The sequence below is a fragment of the Acanthamoeba castellanii genome (assembly GCF_000313135.1).
Source record: "Acanthamoeba castellanii str. Neff unplaced genomic scaffold scf7180000084766, whole genome shotgun sequence".
In the NCBI taxonomy this organism is placed as follows: domain Eukaryota; phylum Discosea; order Longamoebia; family Acanthamoebidae; genus Acanthamoeba; species Acanthamoeba castellanii.
The window spans coordinates 164,310-172,264 of record NW_004457445.1 but is presented as its reverse complement, the minus strand read 5'-3'; the positions used below and the strand labels follow the sequence as shown (position 1 = coordinate 172,264).

Genomic DNA, 7,955 nt, shown 5'->3' with positions numbered 1-7,955 from the left:
GCAATGCTTCAGACATGACTGGTTACGTGAGCCTGCTGTCGGGCGGCATCACGCAGGAGGGCATCAATGTCATCTACTTCAGCACCTTCAACACCGATTTGCTGCTCGTATGTCTCTTCCCCTCCTTTTTTCACCCTCGGCCCTGTCATGATCGCACCATCGCCGATTGACACCACGTGTTGCTTGGCTGGCGTTGATGTGTTTTACCCCTAGGTAGACGAGGCGAAGCTGGACAGGGCGCTCACTCTGCTCAAGAAGACGCTGGCCGACTTCAATTCGGGGGCCAAGCAGAAGCCCACTCCGCCCACCCGCGGCGAAAGCGGTCGACACCCGGTGTCCCCGCCCGGATCGTCAGTCTCCAAACAGATGCTCCTCTCGCCTCTCCCCAAGCATCTCTCCCTCGCCTGCATGGCCACCAGCGTACGTCCGCCATCTTTTTATTTATTTATATTTCATTTATTATTTCGATTATTTTGTGTTGTGTGTTATGTCGCTCACACAATGGTACTTGTTCTTTGTTTGGCTCACAACAGAGCATTCCCAGCTGCACACACCAGCTCCTGAAGGCTTTCTTAAGGTACCAACGGCTGACGGTGGTGTTTTTTTCTTTTTTTTTCTTTTTTTTCGTGCCCATTGCTCACTCCACATGTTGATGTCAGCAAAACGCCATTCTTCTCCTTCACCGTTTCCGGCGACGAGCTGTCTCTCATTCTGGACGACGAGCTCATGGCCGACTTCCCGGAAGACGTGCTCGCCGTCCACTCGTCCCAGTGGAAGTCGGTCCAAGTCGATTTCGGCTCTCTTGGCTTCAGTACGTACTCTCCCGTCGTGGTGGTTGGTGGTGGCTGGTGGCTGGTGGTGGTATGAGTACCGTGTATGCGGCGCGTGTTGTGTCTCACCTCAGTGGCTCACGTCATCGTAGCGGACATGGGCGTGGTGAGTCTGCTGGCCGACATTTTGGCACAGGAGGGCATCAGCATCTACTACCTATCCACCTTCAGCACCGACTTTATCCTCGTACCACTGCTCCTCCCTTGTTCGCCCGCACCCAACACCATCTTTGGCACTCACCACCGCACAAACCACACACACACCGCACGCACACGATCTCTTCTTGGCCCTAGGTGGAGGCAACGCAGGTGGAGCAAACGATCAGCGTGGTGAGCCGACGACTGGCCCAGATGGAAAGGGCCATGTGAACTGTTTGCCTTGATTTCATCAACAAACACAATGCAAGCCCAGATCGCCAGCTGACGACGATGGTTCGCAGCTCTGAAGGTCTGTGTCAGTGGGCGGCGATGGAGAGAATGGCTTCGACCTCGGACTGGCCCAGGGCGAGCGTGGCGCTGTCGGCGCGCTCGAGGACTTCGGTCTTGAGCGCCAGGCGCTCGCCGATCCACAGCGCACGCACCGTGTGGTCGGGCATCTGGTTGGGCGTGATCGGAAGGATCAAGATGCTGCTCACCACATCCACAGGCCTGCAACACACACACACACACGCACACAACAGCCGCGCGCACGACAGTGAGTAGGGTGTGTCGTGCGATGTCGTGCGATGTCGATTTGTTGTTTGTGGCGGAGACGTGCCTGTGCCACATGAGCCAGGAGACGAAGGAGGCGAAGGCGCGGCGGGTGAAGAGGACCTCAAAGTTGCCGGTCGGGTGCGGACCCACGGCCCGCGGGTACAGCGTGTGCACCTCCACCTCTCTCGTGTCCTTGTGCGCCTCGATCACGTTCTCCCTACGGCGTGGCGTGAATGCAAATGAAAATAGATAAATGATAGGTATTGATAATTAGTTAATGAATAACTAAACAAATGCAATACCTGAAGGCTCGGGTAAGTTCGACGTTGGCTTCGCTCGAGTGGTCGAAATAGCAGTGGGCGTGGAAAAAGAGGACGCGCTGGAGCTGCGTGAGGTGGTGGTGGTGGGGGGGGGGTAACGACTTGGGCTTTGCACTAGTGGCAGGTACCTCGGGGTAGGTGGCGTCGGGCTGACTCGCCAGGCACTCATTTAGCATGGCCAAGTGGTCCATCTTCTGCTCATAGTCGTGCTCTAGCGCCTGCTTTGCTTCAGCCATCTTTTCCTTTTCCTTTTTCTTCTTCTTTGTTGTGCGTTTGTGTGCGTGTTTGTCTTCTTGTGCAGCGATCAGTCGCAGACGAAGAAAGGTAATCCCCGTCCCACGACCAGTGACGTCTCAAGAGGCGCGGTCGAGGAAGGAGCGGACGCGGTCCGGGTTGACGACGGAGACGGCGAACTCGGGCGGCCGCAGCACCCCGCCCATGAAGCAGCTCCCGTTGCGGTACACCATCTGCGAGTCCTGCGTTGTGCGGCCCGACACGTGAAACTCCTTCGCCTGGCATCCTCTGATGTGCCGCCAAGTTCACGATCAGTTCAGAAATCCCACCGCACGACACACACACACACACACACACAAACACACACACACACACACCGCACGACACACGGCTTGCTCGAGTGAGGTGGTATGGGGAAGTGAACCTGAGTATGCGTTGGATGTTGCGTTCGGTGATGCCGCCGCCGGGCACGATGGTGACTCGGTCGCCGGCCTTCTGTACGAGCGAGGCCAGCACGTCGAGGCCCTCCAGGCACGTCGACTCGCCACCCGACGTCAAGATCCGCTCCACCCCTGCCACACGTCACGCGCGTACGCACAGTATAATCAACAACAAATAATACAATACTAAATATTTTAATGAGGGTGAACGAGTACCCAAAGAGATGATGTCCTCCACGGCTTGCAGATGGTCCTTCGCCATGTCGAACGCCCGATGGAACGTGACCTGCCCGGGATACGACACACCACACACCACACACACCACACACAGGATGGGCACGTTGAATCATATGGCAGGTACGGCTCTGGTGGCCGCAGGGTACCTGAAGCGGGCGGGCCAGCCGCACGAGCTCGCCCGTACGTTCGACGTCCACGCTGCCGTCGGGCTTGAGGATCCCGAACACGACGCCCGCCACCCCCTCGGCCTTGAAGATCTTCACATGCGTACGACGAGTCAAGCCTCTCTTGGCCCAGAGAAGAGGCCAGTGGCGAGATACGTACCTCGATGTCGTCCTTCATGACGTCGAGCTCGGCGTCGGTGTAGCAGAAGTCGCCACCGCGCGGCCGCACCATCACGAACACGTCGAGCTTCACCGCCTTCTTCACCTGTCTACTCCCCCGTGTGCGGTCGTGTGTGCGGTCGTGGATGCAGAATGCCACGTCAGTGCCGCGCTTGGAAGGGGGTTGGAGGGGGGCTTTGGTACCGGAGGAGTCCGAGGGAGGGAGTGAGGCCACCTTCGAAGAGCGCTGAGCAGAGCTCCACCCGCGCGGCACCGCCCTCTTCTGCGGCCCTGGCCGACGCCACGCTGTCCACGCACACCTCACACACTGCGCCGGTGTCCATCTTCCTCTTTTTATGTTACATTATTTTTTATTTTGTGTTTTTCTTTTTATTTATCATCCTATTTTGTAACACAATATACGATAATAACACAGCACCGCAGCGAACACGCACTCGCATTCTGATGTTGCATGGTTTCCGTGTCACCAGTGCGAGCGATTCTTCAAGTGGATCAAGGAAGCGGAGGAAGAAGATGAAGACGACCATGATGACGATGACGAGGAGGATAGCGACTAAACAAACACCTCAACCAGAATTCACAGAAGAACAAAGACACTATATACTTCTAATAAATTGTTGTTATATCATACCGTACGAGGTGCGATATAGGAATTTCTTTAAACCCACGGGGTCTGGGTCGCAGGTGTAGTCGAATGGCGCGCGTCTGATCACGGGCGCGGGCGCGGGGCCGACCAGTGTCCGCTTGAAGTCGCGCAACCGCGTGTCGGCCACCACTTGCCCCTTGCCGATGTCCCACCACTCCTGCGTTGGGTGGGTCTCGTCGACGTCGTTGGGGATGTCCCAGTCGCGAATGCTGCCCCTTCCGAAGCACTTCTGCCGATAGTACTGTGGCCAGCACCGGTCGCTGAAGTGGTACCCGAATGCCACGTCATGCGCCACCTTCACCGACTTGTGGTGGGTTGGTGACTGGAGCTCGGCAAAGTGGACGTGGTGGAGGGCGTCGGCGGCCGATGACATGACCAACCCGAAGCCTTGGTCATAGGCACGGGCCTCGTCAGCGTTACGGTGCACGTAGGTCTCGATCACCGGCGCGGCGGGGCAGGTGACCAGGTTGTCGTGGCTCGGGCGCAGGCCCTCGAAGCGCAGCTCCACCACCGACGACACCGAGCACTTGGACTGACCAAGCACATGGGCGACGATGCCTTGGACTGTGGGCGGCGAAGTGAGGGGAAGGAGGAAGTAATCGACGTCGGCGAAGAAGATCCAATGGCAGCGCGACCGGGCAAAGGCCAGCGCATGCGAGTAGGCCTGGTTCTGAGACCGCCGCCAGGGCCATGGGATTACCTCCACGTCGCCGTAGCCGCGGCCGTAGAGGGCGGCGAGGTGGTCGGTGGAGTTGTTGTCGTAGATGTAGAAGTGGTCGATGCCGATGTGGCGGTGGTAGGCCATCCACTCGTCGACCATGTAGGCCATGTCCCGCATCTGCGTCACCATGCACGTGCCGTAGCGCGGCCGGGCCTCGACAGCGTCGACGAAGAGCTCGGGGCGGTAGCGCGCGGTGGAGGGCACCGGCACGCCGCGGTGGAGGATGGTGAGCAGGGCTCCGGCCTCGAGCCGCCCCGGCGGCGCGGGCAACTCGCACAGGAAGGCCGTGGTGAATTTGGTGTACCAGAACCGCTTCGACCGCACCATCGGCCGCGCGACTCCGCCCAGCACGCACTGCAGCGGCTGTGGGTCGGACTCGTTCACGAGCACGCCCTGGCCGAAGAGCCACACGTGGCCGGGCTTGACGCCGGGCGCGGTGGTGTAGATGAGCGGCACGGTGTCGTCCCACACGGTCGGAATGGAGGCCTCGGGCACGTCGGGGAAGCGCGGGGGCCGGGGGAGTTCGTCATCTTCTTCTTTACCATCGGATGTTGGTTTTGTGTTGTCGGAGTCTAGGGTGGTGGCGGGCGGGTCGGAGAAGAGAGTGGTGAGAGAGAAGCGGAGTGCAAAGAGGGAAGCGATGAGAAGGACGAGGAGACGGAAGCGAGGGCCGAAGGATGTCTGTGGAGACATGGTGTCTGAATCAAAAGATGTAGATCCTTGGCCGCGCGGCAAGCCAGACGTTCACGCCCACGTGCATTACAGCTTTCCTTGCAACGTCCCGAGCCAATTACAAAAAAGCTGTTCAACAACAATTTTTTGCGGGCGTGATGTTGGCTACGCATCATCTCGAGTATTCTTTTCCCTCCTCGTACAGTTATCACTTGTCAAACTCCTACAGTACATTATTCCTCTCTTCTCTCCTCCGTCTTCGCACGTCCCCACGGCTCCTCCGCCTCTTCTCTCTCGATCTCTTTACCTTCCAACACGTGACGTTGCCAACCAAGACCACCCGCAGACGACCCTACGCGCTGGCCATCTTCACGGTGGTGGCCCACGGTCAGGCCGAAAATCGCCTCGTCGACTCGGCCCTCGCGGAGAATGCGCGGTGGCCAAATGGTGGTGCCGGAAGTCGCAGCTACTTTGGGATCTCCAACCCCTGTTTGCAATCTTCGATCGAGGCCGATGTTGTTGCGCGTACCCACCGGTCCTCGACGATGTTTTTTATTTCTTCAAACCACACCTGCTCCCTTAACCGCAGGTGTAGTCGAATGGCGCGCGTCTGATCACGGGCGCGGGCGCGGGGCCGACCAGTGTCCGCTTGAAGTCGCGCAGCCGCGTGTCGGTCACCACCGCATGCTTGCCGATGTCCCACCACTCCTTTTTCGGGTGGGTCTCGTCGACGTCGTTGGGGATGTCCCAGTCGCGAATGCTGCCCCTTCCGAAGCACTTCTGCCGATAGTACTGCGGCCAGCACCGGTCGCTGAAGTGGTACCCGAATGCCACGTCATGCGCCACCTTCACCGACTTGCGGTGGGACTGGAGCTCGGCAAAGTGGATGTGGTGGAGGGCGTCGGCGGCCGATGACATGACCAGCCCGAAGCCCAGGTCGTAGGCGTTCTTGTCGGGCCTGCGGTGTATGTAGGTCTCGATCACCGGTGTGTCGGGGCAGGTGGTGAGATTGTCGTGGCTCGGGCGCAGGCCCTCGAAGCGCAGCTCCACCACCGACGACACCGAGCACTTGTAACGATCGAGCACGTGGGCGACGGTACCTTGGACTGTGGGCGGCGAAGTGAGGGGGAAGGAGGAAGTAGTCGACGTCGGCGAAGAAGATCCAATGGCAGCGCGACCGGGCGAAGGCCAGCGCGTGCGAGTAGGCCTGGTTCTGAGACCGCCGCCAGGGCCATGGGATCACCTCGATGTCATCGTGGCCGTGGCCGTAGAGGGCGGCGAGGTGGTCGGTGGAGTTGTTGTCGTAGATGTAGAAGTGGTCGATGCCGATGTGGCGGTGGTAGGCCACCCACTCGTCGACCATGTAGGCCATGTCCCGCATCTGCGTCACCATGCACGTGCCGTAGCGTAGTGGCCCGACGACGTCGACACTGTCCGCATTGTCGCTCTTGACGCTGTCGACGAAGAGCTCGGGGCGGTAGCGCGCGGTGGAGGGCGCCGGCGCGCCGCGGTGGAGGATGGTGAGCAGGGCTCCGCCCTCAACCAGCCCCGGCGGCGAGGGCAACTCGCACAGGAAGGCCGTGGTGAATTTGGTGTACCAGAACCGCTTCGACCGCACCATCGGCCGCGCGACTCCGCCCAGCACGCACTGCAGCGGCTGTGGGTCGGACTCGTTCACGAGCACGCCCTGGCCGAAGAGCCACACGTGGCCGGGCTTGACGCCGGGCGCGGTGGTGTAGATGAGCGGCACGGTGTCGTCCCACACGGTCGGAATGGAGGCCTCGGGCACGTCGGGGAAGCGCGGGGGCTCTACAACAGCATGGTGGCTTGTGTTCTCTTTCGGCCCAGACGGTGGGCTATGTGGTTTCCTCCTCCACCGGAGCTAACTTTAATAATAAACCGCTTCGCTTTCCGAGTTGCGAATCACCTTGGTCCATTTGGCTAACTGCTGGTCGGCCAACGGCGCACAAGCGGTGGGAGTGGGAGTATTTACATTTATAAATCGACATGTACAGAGACGAGTCACCCTTCAGAGTTCGCTGTGGCGGGAGCGGGCGGAGACGGGCGGCGAGTTGGGTGCGGACGACGAGTCGTCGCCTTCGGACGAGTCGCCGCCGGTGCTGCTGGTCAAAGCCGAAGGCGAGTTGTGCGCGGCTGCCGCTGCGTCGTCGAGAAGCACGACCAGCGTGGTGATGTTGTCCAACGACTCCTTTTCGTAGGCGCCGTTGGTCAACGCGTCGGCCACCTGCGCCACCAACAAGAGAAGAGAGGGCGTGAGTCGCGATGATGACGTCGGGGGGGAGTGGATGAACATGAAGAAAAAAAAAGAGGGCTTAGATGAGCTTGACGAGTGACGGTACCGCTTGGGCGGGGTTCTTGGGGTTCTGCAGAAGAACGTTGCGGCCGACCTTCGCGGCCTGTTCGTTGGTGTAGACGTCCCATAAGCCGTCACTGATGGTTACAAAAGAGGGGGAGGTTGATGAGTTTCATGCGTGCGGTGTTGTGTGCGCGTGTGCGCGTGTGCGCGTGTGTTTACCTAGCCAACACGAAGAACTTGTCGTTCTCCTGGCGCGTGAATATCTTGATCTCCGGGTTCGCAGTGAGTGCGGAGCCGCCGGCACCCACCTTGAGCCCGTGATCGCCGAACGCGCGGGAGACGGCGAGCACGCTCTGGAAGCGCCACACATCGTTGGTCCTCTTCGTCACGCGCCCGCCGCAGTGCTCCACCCGCTCCCTCTCGTCGGGCCGGTTCGGCTTGTGGTCGACCGAGAGCGCCTGCCATCGGCCGATCTTGCCCACGGGTCCTTCCTCGGGCTTT

General features: G+C 59.9%; 5 protein-coding genes across 5 annotated transcripts in view, besides 3 other annotated features; 1 reads left to right on the top strand and 4 right to left on the bottom strand.

Moving 5' to 3' along the window:
* The window catches only part of ACA1_249350 (GATSlike protein 1, putative), a gene marked incomplete at both ends in the record, with an annotated part of 1,639 nt that extends 440 nt beyond the window's left edge, over positions 1–1,199 (top strand). The window contains 6 exons of the mRNA XM_004339843.1: positions 32–107; positions 214–420; positions 534–577; positions 660–811; positions 923–1,017; positions 1,140–1,199. Coding sequence (XP_004339891.1) covers positions 32–107; positions 214–420; positions 534–577; positions 660–811; positions 923–1,017; positions 1,140–1,199 — 634 coding nt within the window. The remainder of the gene's footprint in view (positions 1–31; positions 108–213; positions 421–533; positions 578–659; positions 812–922; positions 1,018–1,139) is intronic.
* An 86-nt stretch (positions 1,200–1,285) lies between these two features.
* On the bottom strand, positions 1,286–2,079 carry ACA1_249340 (Dopa 4,5dioxygenase family protein; the record flags this gene model as incomplete). Its single annotated transcript, XM_004339842.1, has 4 exons — positions 1,286–1,426; positions 1,611–1,740; positions 1,826–1,908; positions 1,972–2,079. 4 exons carry the CDS (start codon positions 2,077–2,079, stop codon positions 1,286–1,288), a joined length of 462 nt encoding a protein of 153 aa, XP_004339890.1.
* A 117-nt stretch (positions 2,080–2,196) lies between these two features.
* ACA1_249330 (uncharacterized protein) lies at positions 2,197–3,421 on the bottom strand (the record flags this gene model as incomplete). The annotated part of the gene is made up of 6 exons (XM_004339841.1): positions 2,197–2,365; positions 2,502–2,649; positions 2,734–2,803; positions 2,901–3,011; positions 3,079–3,187; positions 3,282–3,421. The coding sequence occupies 6 exons, from the start codon at positions 3,419–3,421 to the stop codon at positions 2,197–2,199; spliced, it is 747 nt and encodes a 248-aa protein (XP_004339889.1).
* A 297-nt stretch (positions 3,422–3,718) lies between these two features.
* Positions 3,719–5,158, bottom strand: ACA1_249320 (uncharacterized protein; the record flags this gene model as incomplete). The annotated part of the gene is made up of 1 exon (XM_004339840.1): positions 3,719–5,158. One exon carries the CDS (start codon positions 5,156–5,158, stop codon positions 3,719–3,721), a length of 1,440 nt encoding a protein of 479 aa, XP_004339888.1.
* A 558-nt stretch (positions 5,159–5,716) lies between these two features.
* Positions 5,717–7,074, bottom strand: ACA1_249310 (uncharacterized protein; the record flags this gene model as incomplete). Its single annotated transcript, XM_004339839.1, is given in 4 exon segments — positions 5,717–6,243; positions 6,316–6,344; positions 6,358–6,946; positions 7,038–7,074. The coding sequence occupies 4 exon segments, from the start codon at positions 7,072–7,074 to the stop codon at positions 5,717–5,719; spliced, it is 1,182 nt and encodes a 393-aa protein (XP_004339887.1).
* A 92-nt stretch (positions 7,075–7,166) lies between these two features.
* Positions 7,167–7,382: a sequence feature (Protein overlapping with rRNA (ACA1_249300, ELR17873.1) was converted to a misc_feature.).
* Positions 7,383–7,497: 115 nt separating this feature from the next.
* Positions 7,498–7,588: a sequence feature (Protein overlapping with rRNA (ACA1_249300, ELR17873.1) was converted to a misc_feature.).
* Positions 7,589–7,673: 85 nt separating this feature from the next.
* Positions 7,674–7,912: a sequence feature (Protein overlapping with rRNA (ACA1_249300, ELR17873.1) was converted to a misc_feature.).
* Positions 7,913–7,955: the final 43 nt, after the last annotated feature.